The sequence below is a fragment of the Lagopus leucura genome, unplaced genomic scaffold, assembly GCF_019238085.1.
Source record: "Lagopus leucura isolate 7727_CA_CO unplaced genomic scaffold, USGS_WTPT01 Super-Scaffold_73, whole genome shotgun sequence".
NCBI lineage: Eukaryota > Metazoa > Chordata > Aves > Galliformes > Phasianidae > Lagopus > Lagopus leucura.
Genome location: NW_024962252.1, coordinates 90453129 through 90480901, shown reverse-complemented (window position 1 = coordinate 90480901; position 27773 = coordinate 90453129). Strand labels below are relative to the sequence as shown.

The window sequence follows — 27773 nt, the reverse complement described above, 5'->3', positions numbered from 1 at the left end:
ATTACTGACTTTTGCTTTTGGGCTCCTCTTCCTCCCAAATCCAGAAACATCCCAGCAGTGTTTTCCAGACCTTTTTAAACTCTCCTCTTTCTTGTGCAAATACAGACTACTTTCTCTGCATCAGTGGACACGGTGCAAGAGACCAACACAGTTCTATCTCACACTAATTTCCAAAGCAAGTGTCCTGGCACTTCTTCTACATCTCAGTCAGAAATAAAGAACATCCCTTTGGATGAAATAGGTGCTGATTGCAGCCCCAGTTTCTTGGATATAAAGGTAAGAACTAAGTGGAGAAATGAAGAATGGCCTATATCCTTCCACAACATAACTCAACTGCTGCTGTCGATGTGGTCCTGCACCAAATCACACTGCTATCTTCCCCACAATTAAGAGTTGGTATCATTAGTACAGAACAGAATGAACAATTCCTATTTGAGGTTCCTTCAAAATTAATGGGAAGAACTGGACACCAAAGGGAATTTGGATCAAGTATACAGCAGTATATTACTAAGTACAGCAGCAAGAATTTTAGAAGAAACTTACCAAAGCTATAATCTTGATGCCTGTAAACACGCTTTAATCAGAATTCTGGATAAAGCCTGAAGTTAAAGTTTTTACTTCGGAAGTTTTCCTCATTTAAATTTTCCTGCCTCTATATTGCACTGTGGAGCACTTCTCACAAAGAGCTAGTAATATATGAGAGGTCCTGGCACACAGAGGTCCTGGCACAGTGGGGCTTCAGCTTCACTGATAATAAAAGGATTTAGAGTGAAGACTCAAAAATCCTGTAAAAAAAATATTAAGAAAATAGTCAGAATTCTGAATACTATTAGATAATGAACTTTCCAGCAAAGAACAGCTTCTTCACACTAATCATGTCCTCTATCCAGACAGACCAGAGACTGAAAACCAGGGACTTTCCTGTGCCAAGCATCCTTCATAATCGAGACCCTCCCCCTTCATCTACGCATATTTAATAATATTAATAGAGCATTAAAATATTAATGCTAGGAGACAAGGTCTTTCATAAAGCACATAAATGAATTCATTCACTCTAGCTCATTAGCTTAATCGTCAACCCTTTTACAATGTAACTGATTAACATTTTCATTGTTCTTCCTTGATTTTCCTCAGACTTACTCCTTTGGGGATCGAAAGATCTCTGAACACATAAGCTCCACAAATATCTGTGCACAACTGTACAACAGGAATCATTAAAAGACAGCTAAGTAAAGGCTTTCACAGCTCATGATTCAAAGGTACTGCGGGAAGCAACCATTTAAGAACCATTTTTATTCGTAGGTTTAATGCGATTATACACATTCATGAGTCCAACAAGATCTGCACTGTGACATTGAAGATACAGTACAATAACATTCAACATGAGGTACTTCATATTTATATATCTGTCCTTTATAAATAATGCCGTAAGCCTGCCAAAATCAAACACTGCTCCAGCACAAACGAGTGCTGTTACCTGAAGTTAGCTGCATTTAATTACATAAAAAAAACAAACCAAAACAAACAACAAATAAAACAGTTCAGTGCAGTAAGCATGTAGAAATTAAAGCGTTTACTTAAATACTACTTTAGATATGCAGAAAGTATATTATATTATATTATACTCTCTATCACAGATTCCCCTAACCAGGAAAATCAAACATACAAATAGCAAAGGTGGCCAGGTACAGTTTAAGACAATCTACCAGAAGTTCTCTCTACTGACATTACGCTTACATTCCAGGTTGATACAGCCAATGCTTGCAGAACATCCACGTGTTCAAGCTTAGATACTACTGCTAAACTGACCAAATCTACATGTGGACACCTACTTAAGTGCCTGGATGTCCAAGGGGACTACAACTAGCCACCTTCTCAATACAGCAGCACCTGTCAGCATCAAGCAGGACTCACAATCAAGCTTAAAAGCTGTTTTGGAGTGCTTATGTTTATTGATCCATATTAAAAAACAACTTCACATGCAGCAGCTCCTAGAACCTGGAAGGGACTCAGAGGAATTAAGCCAGAGGTAGCTTTCATCCTGCTTCGTCAAAACGATTTAATAAAACCAGCAAATAAAAATAATTAAATAATAGCGAATTTTATACAGCTATACAGTATTCCAATCTCCTACCATCTATTCCAGCCAACGTAGCAGATAGCTTACCTGTATTTGCAGACAAGCAAAAAACCCAACAAAATTAAAAGTGAGAACCAGAGTTTAGTTATAGCAGTGCAGTACTGATTTGTCCCAACAGCTGAGGCACCTCATTTTTTTTTCCCTAAACTCAGAATGCAGCTTGCTACTGCAAGCAGCTTGTCAATCTGACATTCACTCCGAATTATTACATCTGTGTCAACCACTTGCTGTATGAAAATTTAGCAGGCTGATTAGCATCTTGCTCTGCTTCCAAGTCTATTTACATAAATGGAATTGCTGCGCAAAACATTCTCTCCAGGTAGATGAACATTACCTCACAACAATCTTAGATTCCTTTTTGCAGTCTCTTAAGCAACTCTTTCTCCAGTCCACACATTCTTGTTTATTTTAGGCTGCACATCTAAATATATTTAACTGGCGGCTGTTTTAAAATCTCTGTGAGTTTTCCATGGACCACTCTGTTTAAATTTCAGTAACAGTCTGGATTATGTACATCTGTTAAAAGAAAAAAATCACCATATTTTGAGGGTATTTACATTTCAGAAGGAATGTTGCATACACACACACACACTCACGCATGTATGTATATAAAACACTAAACAGTAAGATGGGTGAAAGGCATAGATCTTGTAGGGTAGTTTTTCACTTGGCTCTCCTTTGTTACCTAGAGGAAGGAACTGAGCTTTGGCCATAAAGTGTTTGTTATCTACACTCCAGTTTTTCCTCATCTCAGATGATATTCTGGACACTGCAAAGAAGTGTTGGCACTTAACAATGGCCAGAGGCCAGGGTTTCATCTGTCAAAAAACTCATAAGAGTAATTGTGTCAAACTGATAAGAAATCTTATAGGAAAAAGATTTTCATCACAAAACTGACAAGTCAATTTAGTGTTGTGCTACATTAATGTGTCGATATATTAATCTTCAGACTGCCTTAATAATTATTTGGTCCTCTAATTTTGTTAAAACACACACACACACACAAGAACCCACTTCAGAGACTAAATGAGTTGTATCTCAGAGGGACCTATTGTAGTACAAGTGTCACAATGCAAGGGTCAAAGATTTCCTTGTATTTAAATAGTACCTACATCTGTTATTTATACTTACTTCCTTCTCAAAAAGAGCTGTGAACCCTAATACTTTTCCAGAGATGACAGACATATGACAGGAAGCTTGAGAGAGGACTCAGATAAAGTGAAGGTTCCACATAAGCAGCTGTAAGAGATCCTCCTTACTTTTATCTAATGATATACACTAACTGTAACATGACCACATTTGGGAATCTTGTCTCTTTCAAAATTCTCACAGTATTAAAAAAAAAAAAAAAAAAAAAAAGTGTAAGTTGGGACCAGTACATTGTTTTGTTTCTCTACCACATGCTTCTAAATATTTAGGAAGAAAATAAGATAAATATAAAAACTGTCCAACATCAAACGCTAGATATTAACTCCTGTCTATTTAGCAAGGATCCAAAAAGCAATTAAAATAGTAAATCAACTTCAATGTAGCAAAATTAGGTCAAAAGAATAGAGGTTTCAGCTCGTGTACGTAACTTGAACATGTGCAAGTACTTTCTTGCCTTCAAGGTGGGATTCCTGGAATATGAACTCTTAGGGTCACATGTCAAGCCCAAACCCTTACTCACTGTAAACATGTCCATGCATTCTGGTCAGCACACTGTGTAGCTTCCTCAAACAGCTGGCTACCGCAGAATCTCTCTCTCAGGATGATGGTATAAACCTATACTTTTTCTGTTTAGAACTGAAGCACTTCTGTTAGCCTCCATGATCAAAATCAGCTCAGCTGATTGGAATCTCTTCAGTTTGAAGAGTACACAGAAGAGAGCTATAGAACAAGGCTCCTTGTTTTCAACTCATCTCCCCAAATAGTTATAAGCAAAGAGTGGGAAACAGAGAATGAGAAAACTGATCAAAGATGACAGCATTTAGTGGAAAGAATTCTAGAGCCCACGAGATAAGAGGGCATCCTCTGGTGATTCAGGTGCATCAAAGCAAGGGTCAGCATCGCCAGGTATTGGGTAACTCTCTTACTAAGCATTCAAAACTTGCTTATTCATAAGAGCTTCCAATTTAAATATTACACTTAAACTTCATCACCAATGATGCTACAAGTATAGCAAGCCAGTAACTCGCCCGTAGCGTTTGTGACAAATAACTTGTACTGATCACATATCTGCAGATAAAGAGCTAAGCGTCAGTAGGTCTGAACTAGACAGGTTTTTCATAGGAAAAAATGCTTTCACTCCACACATTCAAGCATAAAATATGAGTTCAGGAATTTGCCCTCCCTGTACCCCAGTGCCATTTGTACTGTCCGAAGAGCACTGAAACTGAACAGTCACTTTCCCACACTGAACTTCTGTCATTCCTTCCTGTCCAAAATAGCTGAGTTCATTACCATCCAAAATCACACTAGCTGTGTAAAAGGTGTCAGGCTCAATCTGTACTGGATATTCAAACCACACAGGGAAAGTGTTACTAGAACCATCTGAGAAATATTTGCTCAAGTTCTGGCCTAGGATAACTCCTTGTCGTTTGAGTTCAATCTTGGCACTGTATTCTGCTGATCCACAGCTGGAGCCGTATAGCCCAAAGCCAGCTATAAACACTCTCTTATCAACAGCAAACTGGATGCTGTCACACCGGCCCCTGTAGCGCCACTGGTTGCTGCGGTAAGCACAGGATTGGAAACGATGGCACCGCTGAGGAACAAGGCCTTTCCGGGGCTTGCTTACAAACTGTAACTCTGGCTTTTTGGCAGCTGTATACCAAAGGAAGATATCATTGGTTTCGTTGAGAGTCAGAATCCCAGACTGAGCAGCGCCATTTGCAAAATCGTCGAGTGCCATGGTAGGGATGCGTATCAAGTACAGCGCCTTTCCCAGGACTTTGCGCTTATTCTCTATGGTGGCAGTTAGCTCCTGTCGCTGACACTCCACTTCGGCCCAATTCAGAGCTGCTTCAAAAACAACAATTTCTTTGGCATTCAGAGTCTCCCGTCGGAGAATGCTTTCAAGCGTCTGAAAATCAATGTCACAGAAGCCCTCGGACTTCAAAGCCAGCTCGGCTTGGGCATCAATCACTTCCCAACAGCGCTGGGTCAGGTCAGGTTCCTCAAATAAGCAGCTTTGGGAAAGCAGCACACAGGCGTTCTTTGCACTTAGACTTGTTTCTAGGAAGTTGACGCAGGCACGGGCGAGATGAGGGACGATGTACTTCTTGGCAGCATAAAGAGTGGCCAGGACAGTATCTGCAGCCAAATCAATTTCATCACAATATATGTATCTGAAATGAAACAAGCATGCTTAATGCAAAGGGATCATTTGTCAACATCTCAAAACTACGAAGAAGGAATATTTAAGTAGAGCTTTTGGGGAACACCAATTAAATCTACGAAGAAAACACAAGCTAAAATCACCACTCATGTAAGACCAGGGAAGAGAACATGCTTAAATCTGAGGTGAGAAAAACTTCTCATTTGGTGCACAGACTATGCAGAAATGGTAAAGTGTACAAAGAACACAACTTCTTCAGCTGTTCTCCTTCTGTACATGCTTTGGCTAATGACAGAATATTATCCTCAGAAGGTAGCTCCTCAAGTGCTAACTTACTTGGCTAACAAACCAGTCTGGAACACGTGTTACAAATGGTACCTGGATTTAATGTCCCATGATAGTCAGTGGTGATGATTTATTTACGTACATACCAACAGAGGAATGAAAACTAGCTTACTGCTAATAACTAGCTAATCTCTCAGAACACAAATGCTACTGAAGTGTAACAGGTGCTACTCATCTTCTTAATTACTGATGGTTTTTTTTTGGTTAGTTTCCAAACGAGGCAATGAAACATAAAAAAAACAAAAGGCATAGAAAATTAATTTTCAGGTTTATTAATGCCTACAGCATCATAGCTGCAATAATACGGTGTTTTCTTTCAGCGTCAGCACATAAGGAGGAAAAAAAAAAAAGCCTTTTACTACCACAACAGTGTAGTGGAAGTGACGAAGGTGAAATTATTATTTTGTGACTAAACTGCTAGGATTCATCACTTGGAGAAATGGAACACTGTACAGTTTGTTCTTTGTACTATTTCATGCTTCAGGGCCCCATTTGCAGCTGGTGAATGCCATGTGTTAAAACCATGCCAAATACAATTTTACTCTTCACAGGGATAAGCAAGTCTTGATGGTTATGCTTGATAAAAGCACCTTCCTCTAGTGAAGCTGAAGTTCTATGCAACCCTGGAGTAATTAAAATGTTCTAGTTAGCAAGTTTCCCAACACAGTGTATTTTTGGCAGAACGGAATGTACTTAGAAAGGGGAATTAGTACCTACCCTGAAATGACTGAAGCTGTATATATCTTTATCTGGCTTTTTTTTGTTTGTTTGTTTGTTTTTGCAGCTGTAGGGTGCTATTCTCCAAGTCATATCAAGAAATTGTGCTCAGAGCAGATGCAGCCCAAGCAATATAACAAAATGGAAGAGGTTATGGAGAAAAAGAATACTCCTACAAACTTAAAAAAACAAAACAAAACAAACAAAAAAAAACCAACAAGACAACACAACAACAACCCAACCCTTTATTACTTGGTTTCAGCTGGGTTATTTGTAACAACAAGGATTAGGCCTTACGTATTTTACTGTCCAAAATATTTTGAATGTGTCAATCTATCTGGTTTTATTATTCTCCTCATTGTTCTTCAACTCTTTTGTCCCTCATATTACTTTTCTTTGCCTGCTAGTACCAAAGAGAATGATGGCATCTGTTTTATACTGAAATAGCACAAAGTTGCTAGTTTAATATTCATGAAAGTAAAAAACTAATACCAGTGATTTACAACAGACAGCACAGATAGGCTGTCAGCAATATTCCACACTTCTCACTGTGCCAGTGCACCTCGATGCTGGTTGACAATTATTCACATTCCAGTTTCATTCTATTCGTATAAAGAAGATTTTGCTAAAGCAGAGTTTGATGGTTTAATAACACACTCATCCTGGCTTAACAAGAGACCATAGCTCTAACTTGAACAGTCAATATTAAGATATAATGCAGTAAAGACACCAACTCAATATGCCAGCAGGATTATGAATTTTAACAACCTTCTGACTCCATTTATAAAACTATAGAAAACTGCCAAATTGATTTCACTGAGAGAATAATTCATATATGCATATCAGTCAATGTGCTATTTCCTATGTTATATCTTGCACCACCTTATCAGATCTTCACTCTAAGTATGCATACTATATATTAAATGACAAAAAACAGTTATGCTAGAAGAATTCACTGTCCAGAAAAGAAAATAACAATGCATTTTCCTACAAAGATTATCGCAGGTCCCTCCTGACTGTGAAAATCACCACATGAGAGATAAGACTGCTTCGGGATGGGTAAAAAGTCTTCTCCTCCTTTAGAATCTACTCACAAGACTTGCAGGCAGCACTCATGGGGAAGATTTCCTGGGGGGAGAGGAGTGATGGGCCCATGTCTCCTCCCAGGCTCCGCCCAGTGCAGCACATGCTTGGGATCATGCGACGAGGGGAATGCTGCACTGCTGAGCAACATCCTTTCCCATCTCTGCAGTCACAGCTGCAGGCAGCTCCAGCGTTTGCAGGCACTGGAGCACTCTGCGGGCTCAGGAACACTGCAGCAGCAGAAATGAGCACTGGGAAGGATAGCTCAACATCCACAATGAATACAGAAAATGTGTGTCATCTTCTGCTTTTTTTAAATAAAAGCCTAGAGGGTAAAGAATTCCAGGGTTCTGGTCATGTCCTCCAAGATACTTCCCTAAATTGCCATGGGCTAAATAATTCATCAAGACCTATCTATCAGCACTGATATTCTGTTCTCTAGGTTTGCACTCTGAATATATTCCTTCATGACAATGATAAATTCAAAAAGCACTCTGTTTTTACTTGGCATGTCACATTCAGTCACAGAGACATAGGATTCGCTGTTCAAAAAGGGGGAGGGGTATCCAAGTATCTTGTATTTGTGCTTTGTAAAAGTGTACATGAAAGCTAAGCACAGATCAGAGCCCTGCATAAAACACCTGCAAAACCAGAGAGGCCCAATGCGGGGATCTGCAGCACAGCACTGACATAACGTTCTATCTTTACATTCCAGATCTATAGAATAGCTGTGTAACTTCAGCTTTTTTATTGCAGTTATTAATACTTGCGCAGTTCTGATGTTCACAATAACCTATAAAAACCTCTATGCAAACTCTGTGCGTCGGTGGCACTGTAGAAGGATAGTCAGAGTTGCATATAAAGAAAAAAAAAAAAAGAAACCACTCTAATCACAAGCTAGTCAAAAGAATCTATGGAAGACAATAAGTAGCTAGTGATTACATCATTACGTGCAATAGAATCTGCAGCACATGAAAAGCATTACTATCAGGTACTAATGTATGCTCTTTATCAGGGTGCAATGGCAATTACTAAAGCTGAAGGGGAAAAAAAAGCGACCTCAAAGGATTAGCAGATCTGTAATAGGGAATTTCCCTTTAAAAACCAGAGTTTACAGATACATTCAAGGACAACTCAGCAGGGAAACTGATTCGTTGTGTTCACTTAGAAACAACAGCATTTCTTATGCCATTTGCAAGAAGAAATCAAAGACAGATAAATAATCACATAAACTGACCCCCCAAGCACCCCCAGTCAGAGTAAAACACATCCTACTCTTATCAACAGCCTTTTTATCACTTTCTAGATGCATCACTAAGACAGATGAGGAGAAATTTAATTATTAAAAGCTCTGTTCAATATTTAGGGTGTGTTTTTTTTTCCCCCCCTCGTTCCAGACACACATACGGCAAGTTTGCAAAGAAGTTGTTAACTATGCCATCATACAAACACAGCAATTCTGATGTTTTTGTTGTTTTTAACTTTCTGCTGTGCTTGTGAAGTGTAGCAGAGGTTTTCTTTTTTTTTTTTTTTCTTATAGCTGACAATTCTTTTTAGTAACTCCATTCCTTTGCTTACCATGTGTGGCAACAAATCAAATCAATAGGCATTACAGTATACAATGCGCCCAAAGATCTGCTGTCAAAGTCATTATTTGCAACTGCCTACATCAGCCTAATATATGCATGCCTGGAAGAAAAAGGGGACACCAAAACCAGATAAAAGTTTGAAATACTTGAAACACAAGAAGAGTATTTCAAGCAACTGCTTTCTTTCTGTTCATATGCAAGTCTAAAATACTGGTACTGTCATAGTTAAATTAAAGTATGTGGTGCATCATGAAGGAAAATACATCCAGCAGATGAACGATGCTTACTTCAGCATTGCGAGAAAAGCAGCAGGCTCCACATCTGGTATACGGATTTCATCTTTGTCCTCAGCAAGTTCTCCATAGAACATTGCATGGAATACTGAGCTCCCAACGGCCAGGACATACTGTTGAGAAAGGGAAATCTTATTTCATGCTTTAAGCTGAAAAGAGCTGCCAACAAAAACAATGTGGGAGAGCCACTCTGAACATACTGGGCTTCACTGACAGGCACTAGATGCACTTCAGTAAGAAATGAAGTCAAAGTTAAGAACAGAATTACACATTTTCCGCTTCATTTTACTCTCATGGGCATATATGCATTAGCTACTGGAAACTGCTCATATCCACTACACAAGTTAACTATTTCTAGAAAGTCTCAAGAGTAATATTAGTCAACAGCACAAGCAGCATTCCCAACTTTGCAGCAACTGCCTCAATACAAGCATACAAGAAACAAAGAAAAGCAAGGGACAGCACTGCATGTAGCCTTTTACTGCATAGAATTATGCCTGCCCCAGAAGAGCCCAGTCCTGCACGCTGTGTCCTGGTGTAACTGTGGGAGCTCTCCTGTCATCCCTCCCCCCCCCAAAACAAAAACAGTGCAGCTGTTGCTTACTTTATGTCCCGGCAGCCGCTGGGTCCCACCTGGTGGCCCGACCACAAAATGAACATCTGCCATCAAGTCATTGTTGAACATCACTGCATTTCTACAAACAGAGGCAACATGTTAATTTATAGAACCCAGTTTTGCATCTATGCAAAACAAAGAAATCAGATTTCTGAACACCTTAAAGTTACCCACTAGCAGAATGAAAAGCAGATTACACTTTGTTTTTAGCTACATTATACATTGTGTGTGGATTAAAAACAAAGCTCGGAGGGGCAGAGGGGTGTATAAAAATTACAAAAACTTTTCAAAAAGTGGAAATCAGTCAAATCCCCACTAACATCTACAAGCAATGTTGTTGCTTGCAGCCAGCAACATTCTTATTTACACTGTTTATTATTCAGACAACTGCACTGTATGGAAAACAGATAGGAAAATATTTTCCATTACCAGAATACTTTTCTTCACAGAGAGAACTGCTTTACTCAGTGAATAAATGAATAGCTAAAAGTACACATTATGAGCATCTCGCTACTTTTCACCACTCCATTCAAAGAACAAAAATAAACTTTCCCGAACTTACCTCTCTCTGATGGTCGGATAAAGTCCTTGCCAGTTTGGTGCTGGAATAGTGTTGTTGTTATTGAGATTTTGCTGGTGGTACTGCTGGACAGCAGTTGTATTAGTGTTGGCTGGTTTCTTTCGGGGAAAAATATCAGCAGCCATCTTCTTCTTCTTTTTGGTCTTCAGGGTAATGATTTCATAGCAAACTGGAGGCAATTTGCTGCTGCTGCTGTTGTTATTTCCCTTTTTAGAGCTCTTCTTGGACCTGTTCTTAACCGTCTCTGGAAGCATCAAGAAAAAGGTGAGACATTTCATGTTCTTCCCTTTCTCATCTACCATGAGTATACTTGTCTGTATAGCTAGATAACCTGACTAGCTAAGAACATTAAAAAATGCACGTGTGAGCTGTTAAACACGGAGCAGAAGAGCAGAGAGTTTCTTTTCCAGCAAGACAAGGTGACCTTTCCAGCGTTCCGAGTAAGAAACCAGGCTTTAAGTTTGATCCAGTACTTGAATTGTTAAATACATCCCCATCATTCCTGCCAGTTTTATTTCTTCCCAGCTTTCCTGACCGCGAGCCACCCGAAAGCAGCACACCCAGCACAGAGGCACACGCGCGGCTGTCGCAGCAGCTTCCCACCAGAGGCAAGCACGACGTGCCGTAGCACCGCTCGCCCGCTCAGCGAGCTCAACTTGTGCGATGAGCGGATCTGAAGCGACCAGATATTCCAGCCCTGCAGATGGAGTCAGCCAGCACGCAGAGCCAATAGCTGAAGTCACTGATAACGATTGGATTCAGCCGCACAGTGACACCTATTGTAACGTACGCGGCTCCAACATTAAAGCGACAGCAGTTGCGCTCCTCATTTAGTACGCAGTGCTAAGTAATAAGGGAAACTGCACGCACAGTTACATAAGTGCCCAGCTGGCTAGAAGCCTGTGCGTTTCAGCTCTTCTTGATGCTGTCTGGATTTCACAGGGGCAGGGATAAAATGTAGAAATCAGGTAGAAACATCCTAGAGCCTAAATGTTTCGGTGGGAGCTATTTCCACACGCAGTTCGTATTAGCATGGCTTCGTACGTGTCTAGGACGCTCACAAATCCCTTCTGTGGCAGTTGTTCAGAAAGAGCACGCTATAAATATGGGAACCAAATGAAAGCAAATCAGCTAGCAGCAGCAAAGACAGCGACACAGTTAAACGATCCCCTTCCACGCAGTTTCTACTCCAATGTAACATGAATAGAGATGAGGTCACAGCTTTAGTTTTAACTCCTTATGTTTCTAGGGAGTGTAATAGCTTTTAACAGGGGTCCCAAATGACTAAGTAGCGTTCGTTAGGCCAGCTTACACATGACATGGCTGCACCGCATCAGAAGGGAACTTCTACATGTGCAATCAGATTAAAGCAAATTGGAGGGGATATACTTAATCAATGTTTCCAAGCACTCCATGCAAATCTGACCAATTTATGAATCGCAGGCTGAAAGCATTTCTCAAGAGGCAAACACATCCTGATTCTGTTAATAAATACTTTCTGAAATAAACAGGATATAAGATATGCCAATGAAATCATTTAAATTTAAAAATAAACAACTAATTTTCAGTCATTAGTTTACTTTGAATTAAATTTAGATCAGGTTTCCTTAGTAGAAGGTCTAGCGCATTAAAAAAAAAAAAAGACAAGCATAACAAAAGTATTAGGTGTCAACATTCCCACCTTAAAGCACTGGATGGGTTGATAATTCTAGCATCAGTTCACAATTATTTTCCAATTCAAAAGAAAAAATCATCTTTGTTCTTCAATTAGTTAATTAGTTTTGCTGGACAAGAACACAACACCAAAATAAAAAATTGACCGAAGGCTGGTGGAGAAGAAGTTGACCTTGCTGAAATGCCTGTCAAGAGTCTGCCATGGACTGAAAATGAAGCATGGAGATGCTACTCAGGCTATTTACTAAAAAAACAACTGCAACTGCCACAACTATAACACAATCTGTAACATAATCTTGGAACTGTAATGCCTAAGTGTAGATACTGCACAGATTGTTAGGTCTCCTTGAGAGGTAACTTCATATTAAGCACCAAAACACTGGCAGTGGTCATCACAAGATATTATTTCCAGACACATATCCATCTCCTCTGTCTGTCAATTTAAAAGAAAATGGTGGGTCAAAGGGTCAAACCTGGTGTGGCTGAAAACCTGTTCCTAAATAGACGGAGAGGCAGATCATGCAACTGCCAAAGAAATATTTCCTAGCAAGCTTTTCTTCCCTTTTTTACTCTCTTTCTCACTTGTTTTTCTTTTTGATCTGTGACAGGTTCGTTTGGGACAGAAACTAACCACGTTTGTCACGTTGAATTGTGATGGTAAAAGAAAGGGTAAAGGAAAAGAAACTCATCCCGTGGATGGGATGTTTATAATTGCTCACAGCAGAGAATTTACAATGGAAATACAAAGTATTCTTGGATTTGTGCAAGTTTTTCCCCCCCCCCTTCCTTAGGTAAACTTCCATCCCTTCCAGTTACAATAACAACCTGTTTGCCATTCCACAGGGGAGCAAACGTACAGATACCAAAGAGCCACATGTCAGAAAATCTGGTTTTCATCATAGCAACTGGCAAGAGAAAGATAGAGGAGGTCAGGAGATTCATACGGGAGATTTCATTTTCATTCCATAAATCCATTTTACCTAATCCCACAGAATAAAAGAAGCAAGGTCCCAACAAACAAGTTAGCCAATGGAAGCCCAAAGATTATACCCATAGCAGATAAGGTTACCAAGATGCTACAGAAGAGAAATGCAATGACAGAGCCACTGTTTAAGTGTGTAGGAAAGACTATTGGCAAATGTAAACTGGCAGCTATCAACCATGCCTTTGACTTCCACAAAACACAATGTGAAACATGCTGTGCTCTCTGTGGAAGGAAGAGAGGGAAAGCTATGGCTGAACTTTGTTCTGCCAAATCCAAAAGCCAGCCAGACCCCTAGTAACCAAAGATAAAACTTCACACCTGCTGACTCAAACCCTAACAGCCATCTTTGGCTCCTAAGCCATCCATCAAAATCTGGTCTGCTGCGACTGGGAAAATATTAATGATTCCCCAACAGACCCCAGAAGTTCCTATGAAAAAGTTAAGACCCTTTCCACAGGCTTCGTATCACCTTCCACTGAACTTTATTAGCTCCAAAACAAACCATCACATATCAGTTATTAGTCTCAAGTGAAGTGGAAAAAGAAAAGCACAGAAAGAATCAGTGCTTCTTGCACTCACTATTCTTTCAGTTTTGGCAGCAACTACCATCTATTTTCCTATGAAATAGTTTTCCTTTTTCCATATACACATACTGTTAATGACTTACAGCTCACTGCAGTCAGTAAAAGCATGCTCAGATGTGTGCCCTGTTGAAAGATGAGTCAAAACTTCAAGTTCAAAGTCTATCTCTGGTGAGAGAAGTAAGGACCTTCTTTCTCCCAAAGCTCTGTCCACCTCTGAAAACTTGTTGTGCTGTATCCCTCATTTTCTCCAGTAATTTTCATTTTTCTTTATTAATTATATATTAACAGAATGGAACTTTATAGACATCTAAAAAAAAACAATTATTCAGAGACATCAATATTAACTTGTAAGCAAAGTAACCACACCAAAAGTATTAACTTAAAGGGTGCAGGAAATTCCATGCTTAAATGGAACAGGTCTATTGAAAATTCTAAATGCCAGATGTGAAGCACTTGGCAAAGGGCTACATTATGAGGCTGAGCTGCTATGCATCCACTTTCATCCTCCTTTCAAATGATACAGGGCAAGTTATAAGCCTTGGAAATCACCTCTCAGCTAAGAAGTGTTTAAAACACAGTCAAAACCAAATTATTAATTTTACAGTTTAAACCCAAATGCAGATAATATATCTACACTGTCAGTTCTAATTACCCTTTAAGACAATAATATGCTGTGAAACCATTGGGAAGGTTGTCACAGGAATTATACCGCACAGTGCTTGGTGCAACAGCATGTGTATTTATGCCCTTCTAAAGGCACAATTGAGAAATCACTGAATTTCCAAGGTTGATGGGAACTCTTCCTCATGCTGCATCAGTCCTTCCTTCTGCAATAGCAAGTATACCCCAAATTTTCCATTTTTTGTCTTCTAATAGGTTGTGCTTTTCCTCTATCTCACATTTAGAGCTCTGCTCTTCATGTAGAAACACAAAGTGGACAATTTCCCTAAAAATCAAGACTTCATCACAATTCCCAGTGGGCTGCTACAACCAGATTCTGAACTGAGGAACTAATTCCAAGTAGGCAATAAGAACATGCATATATTTCTTTTTTTTGTAAAGTTGCCAAGTCTTTTCCTTGGCTGTTATTATTATGCCTATGCATTATTAAAATTCTTTGTTTAAATTCCGGATTCCCCAAAGAAATCAGTTTCAGATGGTACATCTCTATTAACCAAAATAAATATACACTTAATATTTAACAGATCTACCTGTCTGCCGTTACTTCTCGTTGAATTTAAGCTCACTCAAACACTAATTAAAAAATGATGCGCACAAGTTCAAAGAGCAAAAAAGCAAACAATAAAACCAAGAAACCCAACCCAGACAGCCGAGGAGCTTAACGCTGTTTAACTATTTATGAATTATTTAGTCACTTGGAAGAAACCACCCATCCCAACCCTCCTGTCTGTAAAAACACTCAGTTGGAAAGGGGACTGACAGCTCCGTTTTGATTTTCTCCAGTAACAAAGCACGTCAGAACTGACCAAATCTCCCACCACCCGTTCTCACACAGGATTCTGGTAGGCAGCACTGGGACAAACCAGGACTGTAACCATTCCTGTTTGTTGCATCAAAAAGTTGGTCCTTAAGTCTCACTCAGTGAGGGCTCCCTTAAAAAAAAACACCAAAGACTGAAAGCAGGGACGAAGATGGATAACACTGTGATGGCTATTGAAGTCTGAACACATAGTACAAATAAAAATAAAAAAAACAGAGTATTTCTTTCTCAGAACAGCATCAATTTAGAACTGCATCTTGAACCAACACGAGAAGTTAAAATTTATTTTGCTATAGCTTGTGTGCTAGCAAAATGCTTGTTTACAAATATTCATCCCAACTCTGCTTAGTGATAATCTTAAGCTCTAAAGTATGAAGGTTAAAAGCTTCAGAATATTTTTCTCCATAAAGATATTCTTATTTTTTTTTCCCCCATGAGTGCTCTTACTGCTTTCAAGGAAACAAACAGGGAGTTCTGAGCAGCCCAGTCAGCAGTTAAATACAAGTTTTTCTAAAGCAGAAGAACAGAGAATAAAATTGCCTTTTATTTTCACATTCTTGTATTATTTGCATCTCTGCACAAAACTTCTTACTGGCCTCCCTATCAAGACAACCTTCATCTTTTAAATATGCCTTCTTTTGTATCTGCAGACATTTTCATTGCCCCCTTTTGATTTTTACAGCAATACCCTTTTTTGAGACAAAGCAATCAAACCAAAACAGAGTACTTGAGAATAACATTTTTCCCTATATTTATTTCATCATGAACATCCTCCTTCCCTACATGCTCACCAATTGAGGCTTAGCCCAAACCGAGTGCAGCATTACTCTCCCATTACATTCTTCCTTAGCTGCTTTCCCTCTGCCATTTAACCACATAAGAGGTTCAATAACTGAATGTTTCTTTCCCAAACATACTAACATAACTCTACAAGATTTTTTTCACACTGCGGAGTTTTGCTTTTAAAATTAAAAGCTTTGTTTTCAGCTTGACAAAAATAAATAGAGCTTGCATATTAAAGTGAGGAAAAATATTTACATTTATCACACATTTTCATTATGAATTCAATGCCATATTTGCTGTATGAATGGCAGTCTGTAGAAACCACAACTGTATAAAAAACACCTTTCATTTAAAGAGTCTACAGTGAACAATAACAGTGAATTATCACACATTTTCTTCTGTGCATGTGGAAAGAAATTAAGTGAAATGCTTCATCACAACATGAAATAGATGACTTTACCATCCTGCACATAGTTTGGCAATTGCAGGTAGAAAACATCCTAGAGCCGAGTTGGCAATTTATCCTATAAACACTCATTTGCTGCTTCATGGCTCAAAGTAAGAACAAGTTATAAATGGATGCTTGAGATGAGAAAACCTGCAGCTACAAAATGAGAAATTCAAGGTTACAGGTGATAGGCTGTTTTTCTACTAGAAGTGATAAGTTTTGCTCTTGACAATCCATGGGGTCAGAAAGACAAGTTCTTTCCGTGTAGCTGCTTCCTTTTGTTGTTGTTGCTGCTTCTAAGCACAATACTGCAAACCTGAACGCCTTCAACCCCTTTTCTAAGACAAAGGTCAACTTTAATTCTATTCTGCCTCTTATCAAAACTGACCTACAAAGGAAAGATCAGATAGCTCAGGAAATTGGTAATGAGATACAGTGGTTTTCATCTCTAGGTCGCTAACTCTAAATTGACCGAGGTCAACAGTAATCAAAAGTCATTAGCATTTAATGATCATTCAGTGCCCTGTGAGAAAGAAGCTAGCGATCTCAGTGCACTTGAGAGAAACCAGCACTACAATTAGTACTCACATGCTGCTTATTTCAACAGAGATTGCGATCAGGTAACTACAGCCACAACTTCCCTTCCTATCTTACAGGCAGATTTTACACTAGACAAATCTCTACACTAACTTTAACTCGGCTCAGAAACACTTCATTCAATTAGCTATATTAGGACCTACAAAGACAACAATCCTGTTCCCTTCCATCACTGTCTCCCAAACGTCTTTGTTCCCCTACACACAGCTCAGTTAAGTCTGCCAAAAGGTAGCGCAGATGAAGACAACTTCTCAGCAAGATCTTACTGAAGAGCTGGTGGCACTAGAACAGTATCTACCCCATCAAGATCCAAAGGGACAATGCATTACCACTGATTATGTTAGTGTGGAATTCAAGGATTTTGTTTTTCACGAGCGGCTCACCTACTTTCACATCAAACCAGTGATGAAGCACCCTGTGGGACATGAGAGGGAAGAGGATATTGCTACGACCCACACAGTAACTGTTCAGCAGCCTGCAAACTTCGATTTCCTGAGACTGCTGTGCTTTAAGCTGCATCAAGCTTGCAACTGAACAAAGTTAAGAAAACAGAGGAGACTTGAAAAGCTCGGTTAGGTGTTGTAACATAAACATTACTGGGTTCTGCCATGGTGAAATAGCATCATGCCAATCCTCAGGACCCTGAACTTCACTAGATGTGAAACGATCAGCTTACAACCCAGCACAGAGCCATGACTTGGCACGCTTCTGTTTACAGGAGAGCGTACCTGGAACCATTCAGTGTAAGTATTTAAAATAAGTTAGAAGAAGGGAAAATGGTATAGTTTTTTGTTTCCAGTGCATTTTAAATGACAAAAGAGAAGACTATCCCAGCTAGTGAAAAAGGAACAGGTTAGTCCACCAGCAAAGCAAAGAAATGCATCATCAAGCACAGTAGCTCTCCTTTCTCAAGAGAGTCTCAAATCCATGAACAAAACACTCATAATTTTTTGACAGCTGCTTAATAACCCCAATTTTTGGTTGTGAGGCACCAATCACTGCATCCAAATAATTGAAGGAATGGACACAAACACTAAGTCCATTAGATTGCACTGTACTCAATTAGTTTTCTTTCACCACATGTTAGAAGCTGCGGATTTTGTTGCTCGCTCCTAACTTTGCTTCCAGCTTCACACAGCACAGCCAGGTTCTGCTTGGATATATAATGGTGATTCCCCAGGGGAACAAAACCACTGCCAAACTGTGATCTGCTTACATGTTTCACAAAATCAGATTCACTTTCTTCCACGGCAAATATTTCAGTCATACTTGCCAATTAGATCACCTATGCTTTAGCATTCTGATTAATTTCTCCTCCTCTTTGCAAGTGAATGGCAGCTCACTTGTGGGAATGAATTTTCAAGATGGACATGAATATGCTTCTCCATTTCTGGTTTCAAGATATATTTTCAAGCAGTTAGACTTATTTGTGCAGGAACACCAGGGTATCCTAAATGCTAACTCTCCTTCACAATAATGCTGTCTTGTTGGCTCTATTTTCAGAGCTGTGGTAGAGAAAAAATTGAAGGAGAAAGTAATTAAAAGTAAACAAATACAGGTATTTTAAGGGATTATGCAAGGTAAACCTGCATGTGCATCAGTTTTACATATTATAAAACTTTGCCAATTATGAAAGCCTTTATTTTTTCATATACATGCAGCAGTATCATCTCAGCCTGGTAGTCGAAGATCAAATAGCACCTACATGTTCTACGTATGCTGTTATGTGCACGGCGCTACCCTAACATCACACAGTATACCTCTGAGCTACGTGCCTCGACAGAAACTGAGCAAACTGGTAGGGCTGGGATTGCTTCCACCTGAGTTAAACCGGGTGCTGAGGACCCCCAAGTAGGGCAAAACACTGTTCCTTTGTTGAAGTGAAGTCACTGCATGCATTTCTATTGTAAATAATAAGCAACTTGCCTCAGCTCCTCCCCGGTCTCAAAGACCATGGCTTAAGCTTTCACCCACACCCACTGCTAGCAGGGCAAGGTGACACGCCGTAACACATCATGGATTAGTCTTCAAAGGGATTTTGTTCCACCTTAAAAGCCCGTGTATAAAACCTCACAGCTGCTAGGTGCAAGCAGAAGTGCTACCCAACCAGTTACTTTCTGCTCTTACTCTCAAAAAACCTTTGTCACCAAGCAAGCACTGAGCAAAACCTGAGGTAACAAAACTATAATGCTTGGGAATATGACATTTTGAAGCAAAATGACTCCTTTACATTTCTGTGGAGTACCAGAAACTGCAGCTAGGGTGGTACCTGACCCTCCCTGACTGAAGCTAATCAGGGCACCAGGCAGCCTCACAAGGCAGGTAACAGACGAGGGGACTTCTCAGTGTACCTTCCACATCTGTTTTCTGTGACAATATGCTCTACATACCCACAGTGCCCAGCAGACATCACCAAGCTGCCCATCTGTATTTTAAAATGCAAATACTCTGTGGACACTGCACTCACTTCAATCTTCTTTCACTTTAGCTCCTGAGTTATCAAATTCAAATGAACCAACAGGAGCACAAAAGAGACAAGCCAGGCCAGAAAAACAGAAAGCCCACAAATACAAATGAGGTGACTAAGCTTTTCCCCTGGGTTTTGTAGAACAAAACAACAGCCTGCAAGATTGGTGAGTTAGCAGAAAGTCACAAGAGAACCATCTTGAATGATCTGACAAAGCTAATGACGAGCATGAATGACATTTTGCTGCAGAACTAGCATCCTTTATACAACTTCACACAATGGACGGAGGCCTAAATTTCTTCAAACAGCATAATGAGCAGTAAATCATCATTAGACCTCTGCTTTAATTGAGCCTGCCATAGCACTGAAACTTTGATCGTAAGCATACCAGCTGTTTTGGAACTTGAGATAAAAAATTTCTATTACAAGTTCTAACAAGCAAGTATCTACACAGTAGATATTACTACCAATAGCTGAATCCTTTCTCTCAGCCTTTTTATGGCAAGCAAAGAGGAACTCCGCTTTGCTTCTGAAAGGTGTTTCCTTTAGGGCAGAGCTGAGGATCACTGGGGGTGAAACACCAGGGAAGTTATCATGCATTCTGCTGCTGCAGCAGAGAAATAGGCAGAGAAATAGCCCTACATGCTACGTTCAATTTTGGCAAACTTATTTCAAATGCAGAAGGTCCTGAAGTATTTAATTCCCTAATAGAATTATCTAATAAACTACCAAGATGTGACACGACAAACCACACAATTTCTGTAGGCAACGATGAGAGCAGCTCTTTCCCACCAAAACAAAACCTGTTCTAAGCCTGAGCCAGGGACAGGACGGTCACGTTACAACCAAATGTGCTTTGTGTGCGCACAACCCAACACCGCGTCCCTCCACAAACAGGGAGACGGGGCCACAGAATAAAACCCCCCGGTATAAATTTAATGCTGAAAAAAATAAAGAGTTGTGAAAACTGCAGTAGGAGCACAGGAAACCTACCCAGCGCCTGCCAGCTTTGGGTGCTTTAATTAGGAATGCAGGCCATCACCTCAGGAGCACTAAACACGGTAACTTCAGCTTTTTTCTCACGTGGAACAGAACAGCCCGCTGCCCTCGCCCCAGAACAAAACTCCGGAGGCGCCGGGCCTCCATAAGCAGCTCTGTTTGCAGACACGCGGACAGCCAGCCCACAGCTCGAGGACTGCGGTCGAACAGCGCTCAGTCACACCGCTCTCCCCGAGGAAGTTCCACATCGCAGCGCGCAGCCGGCAGCCCCCCGCAGCCCCCCAGGCCGCTCTTTGTACCGCCGCCTCGCGCAGCTCCGCGCACCGCCCGAACTCCCGCTCCCCAACTTTGGCGGAAGGCTCGGAGCGGCGCTCGCCGTACCGGCGCCCAGGTGCGGCCGCTCCGCCCCGTCCCTCGCCGAGACGTACCCGGGAGCCGCTGGCTCCTCCCCGCCTCGGCCCCCGGCACCGGGCCCCTCCGCTCGCGGCGGCTCCCTCGCCCCCCGGCCCCGCGGCCCGGCGCCGCCAGCCCGGCCCCGCCCGGCTTACCGTCCGCTCCCCGCCGCCGCCCGTCGGCGCCGCCCGCCCGGTGAAGGCCGTAACGGCCGCCTCAGCGCCCCCCGCACCGCTGACCTGAGGCGCCCCCGCTCCCGGGGCGGCGCGGCCCCTCGCAGCGCCCCGCGCGATCCCGGCTCGAGAGCGCGCGCGCCCGCCCGCCCCGCGCGCACGCGCACGCCGCGCACGCTTCCATCCCCCCCCAACTCCTTCCTGCACAGCCGGCACGGCGGGCGCGCGGCGTGGAGAGGCAGAGGCGGTTGAGCCTGGCGGCTTGAACTCCAAAAAGCACCGAAGCAATGCCGCTTCGTAGGCCGTAGTGTCAATAGAACAGCGAGGAGGTCGCGTCGGGACACCGGCCCGAGCTCAGAGAGTGTGGGAGATTAGCAAACCCGGGGCGTTAAGGCGCTATCGCCCTCCCCCGTCGGCACCGCGAGGCGGTCGAGCCGCTTCAGAAGCGATCGGTGCGGGCAGCAGCGCTGCAGGGAACGGCGCCACGGCCCCCGTCCGCGCTCCGGTTCACCTAGCGCTGCTCTCTCTGGTCACAGGGGAAATTAACATGTGTACTGGCTTCTCTTTTTTAAAAGCCTAGGAAAAGGCTTTATTTCAAGGTGTTTTTTTGTTTTTGTTTTTGTTTTTTTTATGCCTAAAGAGACAATTATTTCTAGAGTCGGTGTTGCTCTCTGGCTGAAGTCTCTCATGACGGTTCATTTGCCCTCGTTACAGATGTTACTTCAGCAGATACCTCTGCAGTGTGACATAAGGCACATCTGTGATAATCCTATTTAAATATTTTAGATATTAAAGTAGATACGGAACTACCCAGCAACTCTAATGACCATATATGTACACACCTTATAGCTCTTAGGGCTTTCATCAGCAGAGGACATGCTTTAAATTACAGTGTGCAAACGAGTATTTAATTGGGACTTGGAAGGCTAACAAAAATATTCACTGTCTGAAGTGAATTTAAGCAGCGGGGTTAAACCTGGATAACTGTTGTAATTTTCCATCCTGTTTTCAGATGGAAGGTAGAAGGCCTTTTTGCAGCTCAGGTAATTCAGAGTGGTAAATGGCAGAGAGAAACCCACGTCTCTTGTTTTGAAAAAGACTTTTTGCAACCTGGATTTGTGATCCCATGGTGGAGAAACATGCTCTGGCCATGGAACTACTCATTACGCTCACCTGATTTGTACATCCTGCTTTAAAAGCATGCACAGACCATTGGTGAACTCATTCTTACCTTGAAATAAGGCAGGTCTGCTACAGCCAGATCACACCTCCATTATGAACTAAATGGATTCAGCCCACTGCTGAAGTGTTATTAGTTGCTTTCAGTCCTCCTCACCTTCAGGCTGTGTGGATCATAGTCCCAGTGTGAGCTCAGCAGGACAGATTTTTGGGATACTCAAAGCTCTCCTGAGTTTCCTGCCCAGTTTGCTCAGCTGCTCACAGAAGCCTGGATCATGAATACCTTTCATGTCTCAAAGAACGCCAACCTGGTTCAAAGCATACAGGCAAGTGGTTACTTTTCCAAGTCAAGAAAACCTCTGTGTATATTCCTCAGAGATGTGCTAGTTATCCAATGCTGCATTTTGTTGACAACTTTCAGCCCAACTCCAGAGCAAACAAGCTACCATATGAGCTAGACCTGAGCAGAACTGGAGTATGTTGCCACCAAATCATCTTTCAGCAGGAGAGGAAAAAAGCAAGTACTTCTGGTGTGACTGCATGTTTGTGTCTTCTTTCCTTGTGCTGAAGCTGTTGCACTCATAGCCCAGGAACAGTTGCAGTGAAGGCCTCTCCAAAAAGGCTGGATGCTCCTCAAGAAGGAAGTCTTAAAGGCATATGAGAGCAGGCTTTCCCTGAGTGCTTTGAGATGAGGGAACAGGGAAGAAGACCAACGTGAATGAACAGGGAGTTTTTGATGAGACTAGGAGAAAAAGAGAGCCTACCTCCTGTGAAAGAAAAAAGAAAGGATGGGCATCTCCAAGAGACTACAAGGAAGTTGTAATGTGCAGGAAGAAGTTTAGAAAGGCAAAAGCCCAGCTTGAACTCAACCTGGCCACTGTGGTAAAAGAAAGCATCTTTTTTTTTTTTTTTTTTTTCCCAAATATATTAGCAGTAAGAGAACGGCTAAGAAGCATCTCCATCCTTTACTGGAGATGGTGGGGAATGTGACCACTGAGGATAAGGAAAAGGCTGAGGTTCTCAATGTCTTCTTTATATCTGTCTTCAATAGTCAGACCAGTTGTCCTCAGTGTACTTATTGCCTGACCTGGAAATCTGGGATGGGGAGAAGAATAAATCCCCCATGATTCAGGTAGAGACAGAGACCTCCTACTCCATCTAGACTATCAGAAGTCCATGGGACCAGATGGGATTCACCTGAGGGTGCTGAGGGAGCTGACAGAGGTGACTGCCAAGCTGCTTTCCACCATCTATCAACATTCCTAGTCAACTGGAGAAGTCCCAAAGGATTGGAGGCTTGCCAATGTGACATCTAAAGCAGGGTCTTAAGGAGGATCTGGGGAACTACAGGCCTGTCAGCCTTACCTCAGTGCCAGGGAAAGTTATGGAACAGATCATCTTGAGTGAGATCACAAGGCATGTGCAGGACAACAAGGGGATCAAGCCCAGTAAGCATGAGTTCATGAAAGGCAGGTCCTGCTTGACCAACCGTATCTCTTTCTATGACCGAGTGACTCGCCTGGTGGATGAGGGAAAGGCTGTTGACGTTGTCTTCCTGGACTTCAGCAAAGCCTTTGACATGGTCACCCACAGTATTTTCCTAAGGAAGCTGGAAGCCCATGGCCTGGGCAGGTACATTCTTTGCTGGGTAAAGAACTGGCTGGATTTCCAGGCTCAGAGAGTGGTGGAGTTAAATCTAGCTGGCGACAGGTCACAGATGGTATTCCCAAGGGGTCGATTTTTGGGTCCATCCTGTTTAATGTCTTTATTGATGGTCTGAGTGTACCCTCAATAAGTGTGCAGATGACAGGGGGTTGTAATAACAACACCAAGTGCTGAGGGGCCTGCACTTTGGTCACAACAACCCCATGCAACACTACAGGCTTGGGCAGGTGGCTGGAAGACTGTGCAAAGGAAAATCACCTGGGAGCATTCATCGGTGGTCACCTGAACATGAACCAGCAGTGTGCCCAGGTGGCCAAGAAGGTCAATGGCATCCTGGCTTGTATCAGAAATAGTGTTGGCAGGAGGATCAGGAATGTGATCATCCCTCTGTCCTCAAATCTGCTGAGGCCACACCTCAAGTACTGCGTTCAGATGTGGACCCCTCACTAAGAGAAAGATATCAAGGCCCTGGAGCGTATCCAGGAAAGGGCTGGATAAAGCTGGAGCACAAGGAGTGGCTGAGGGAACTGGGATTGTTGTGTTTGGAGAAGAAGAGGCTTCTGGGAAACATTACTGCCCTTTACAGCTACCTGGAAGGACAGTGTAGTAAGGTCAGGGTCAGCCTCTTCTCCTATGTAACTAGCAGTAGGACAAGAGCCAGTGGCCTCAGGTTGTGCCAGAGATGATTTAGGTTGGATGTAGGGAAAAACTCCAAAAGAGTGGTCAGGCACTGACACAGGCTGCCTAGAGAGGTGGTTGAGTCACTGCCTCTGGAGGTGTTCAAGAAATGTGTAGATGTAGTACTAAGAAGCATGGTTTACTGGGCAACATTGGTGTTAAGTGGATGGAGAGACTGGATGATCTTAGAGGTCTTTCCCAACCTTAATGATTCTGTGATTCTTTTGGAGTGTTCCATCATAGCTTTGGGATTCTGCCTGCTTCCATCCCAGGTTTCCGGGCAAGCACCAGTACTGCTTACCACAAACCCAGGGTTATAGCACTGCGAGGGAAGGTGAAGCTGTGCATGGGAGAGCTGATCAATTTTTTTTTTTTTTTTAGTGTCTGCAAAGCCATTTAACTGGGATAGACTCTGCCATGTGTTTCTGGCAGGATAACAGAGTCAAATATTTGTATTCAGTCACACCCAGACTTGTCTGTTCTCTTGTCTCAGAGATTTTCCAGGTATTGAGCAGCACTTTACAAAGACTTACTAACTTGAAGAGGCATTTAAATATTCGTTTTCCAGTTCAGCTTGTATACTCAGGAGGTTTTCCTCAAGTGCTTCAGGATTTAATTGCAATTTCTCCAAAAGCATTTTTCCATCAGGTGCTTTGCTACTGCTGGCTGTGCCCCCCATGTCTACCCTCACCTCTTAAAGCTTCACTGAGTCTCTCTACACAGCTTCCCGGAAAGGTTATTGTCTTATGCTTAATGGGGAGGAAAAAAAGGCAGTACAAGAGATTTACTGCAAATGGAAGCTATTACTGGAGCAGTTATCAAATGAAAGAACAATATAATAATGTCTAGCCATAAAGATATGAAGAGTTGCTTGTCAGAAGCAAACACCCAATGTGTAAAGTTAATGTGCATGGCTGCTGCAAGCTCTTTTTGGCGGACAGGTTCAAGTCCTTGCAGTATAGGTGAAACCCCCAGGTGTTCTGCAGATACTCAGGCTGTAAGATGGGTAACCAAAGCAGAAGCAGACAGAGTGAGATGCACTGTCAGCTTTCTCAGACCTGGAGATTTACACAAAACAGAGCTTGGCCCCATCCTGATGTCCCCAGTGCACTGCCATGTCCCCTGTGCTTATTTAGGTCTCCAGATGCCTCCAGAAGCTGAATCCTGTTATCTCCAGCAGGACTATAGCTCTGATTGACTATTGGGTTAATACTTAATGAAATAATAGCAGAGGGTGTTGAGTTTTGTCTGCCCTTAGACCTGTAAGGTTAAGTCACATAGGCTATGGAGCGAAGCTAGAAGACGGCGCTTTCTGGTTGAGAATTCAGGCACATACAGTTTTCCTCTTCTCTCCCAATTTTGCCCTCTCCTGAAGAGCTGGGACAGGAATCCCTTCAGGCTGAAAAAAACTACTGTTAACCTTTCCAAATTAGAAATACATGAACTAGTAGATATTGTTGTCCATTACAGAGCAGGAATTCACATGACATCTTCTGCTAACATAATAACTAAGAGGTAAATGCACAGAAATACCAGAACCCCCAGTGTGAATTGTGGCCTTAATACAGAGGAAAAGATCTTGTACATGTTGAGGCTGCAAAATATTAATGCAACCTGAGCACAAGAGCAGCAAAGGAAAAAGAGTAACCTCTGTGGAGCAGCTGTACATTTTTTCAGAAGTGTTATATCAGTGAATGCTAATGAGAAAGTCCTTCAGCATCCCACAGGGACAGAGTGCACTAATTCAGGTCTAGAGGTGGGTGCCCACAGTTGTACGAGCCTTTCTGTGCCTCTGCCCTCACTCATCAGGGGGAGCGTTGAAACACCAATCTCACCACATGCTGCTCAGGGATCCAGTGCTAGTACCCCCTTCTTCATGTACCCTTGCAACCAGTCAGATTGTTGCCACTACTGGCAAGCTCTCATGCCAAGTTTAGTGGCTCTCAGATGACTAGGATGCCCCTGACTAATAATCATCAGCATCAGGCACTAGCCATATCACCTCTGCAGGTTTCCTGCAGCAGCACACACATAATTTGCTCACAAATGAGACATTAAACTCTGCCTCATTGTCCCACTCATCACACATCTCATAACTCTTCTCCTTTTGTTTATAAAGAGAAGCTTGGTCAAACAACCTACAAATGTGTGGCATCAGCTGCAGGTTCAGCCCAGGACTCCATTGCAAAGAGACCACGGGAGGGTATGGAGAAGCTGTTGGGGCTTTCTCTTCCCTTGAGCACTGGGGACAGGAGAGGCTTTTGTAGGCAATTGGAAGAGTTTTTGATTCCCGAGAAGTAACATTTACAACTGACACAACACCCCAGCCCTTTCCCCACTAAAATCACTTACTTTTAGCAGCACAGTCACACCTCCTTTCCTGTTGTCCAGCTGTATAAACTACACCAGAAACCACTTCCAAGTCTTTCTTCCAAAGGCTCATGCTCCTTCTGCAGTCTTTTATAGCTTTGGCATGCAGTCATGCCCCAGGTGCTATTTAACTCTTCCCTGTCTGCCTCAGGAGGACAGCAATATTTTTCCTTTGTAACCTTGAGTTGTGGTCATGTTTTTGTTCTTAACAAAGTTGCCTGTCAAAAAATGGAAAGATGCAAAACTGAGGTTGTCTGTTTAAAGGCTGTAGTGATGATGCGTGGCTGTGTCAGGCAGGTGGGTTTGGGGCTCAACAGGAATGGGGTGTGCTTGTTAAGATGAGGAAATAAATTGCCCTTACCCATCTGAATCAGTGACTTGCCCTTTTGTGAAAAAGCAGTCCGCTGTACAGTTTTGTCCTGGGCATGGCTCTCAGAGCAAAGCAGCTGAGGGCAGAGCCATAACCAGTATGTGGGATCCTCATCCCAGTGTTCTGTCCTGGTGGGTGATGAGTGATCCCTAGCCAGGATTCCTGCATCTGTGCAAGGGCACCATATTGGGCTGGCCAAGTGCCTTCTGTAAGTACACGCCTGCT

General features: G+C 42.2%; 2 protein-coding genes across 5 annotated transcripts in view; both read right to left on the bottom strand.

Annotated features, from left to right (window-relative positions):
* Positions 1–1283: 1283 nt before the first annotated feature.
* BTBD3 (BTB domain containing 3) lies at positions 1284–27195 on the bottom strand. Of its 4 annotated transcripts, none has more exons than XR_006182293.1 (5): positions 10665–12190; positions 10091–10181; positions 9481–9599; positions 3810–5469; positions 1284–2656 (listed from the first exon to the last, which is right to left on the bottom strand). XR_006182293.1 is itself a non-coding variant. In XM_042891241.1 (5 exons), the coding sequence occupies exons 2-5, from the start codon at positions 10805–10807 to the stop codon at positions 4437–4439; spliced, it is 1386 nt and encodes a 461-aa protein (XP_042747175.1). In that variant the 5' UTR covers positions 10808–10926; positions 27161–27195; the 3' UTR covers positions 1284–4436. The 4 variants fall into 4 exon arrangements, 3 of the variants coding, with proteins under 3 accessions (XP_042747175.1, XP_042747185.1, XP_042747165.1); XM_042891241.1 differs by adding an exon at positions 27161–27195 and having other exon boundaries at positions 1284–5469; positions 10665–10926; XM_042891251.1 differs by adding an exon at positions 21269–21287 and having other exon boundaries at positions 1284–5469; positions 10665–10926.
* LOC122182128 overlaps positions 21658–27773 on the bottom strand; it is a 72247-nt gene continuing 66131 nt past the window's right edge. Inside the window, exon 6 of the mRNA XM_042875172.1 lies at positions 21658–21812. Within this exon, the coding sequence (XP_042731106.1) occupies positions 21658–21812 (155 nt within the window). The remainder of the gene's footprint in view (positions 21813–27773) is intronic.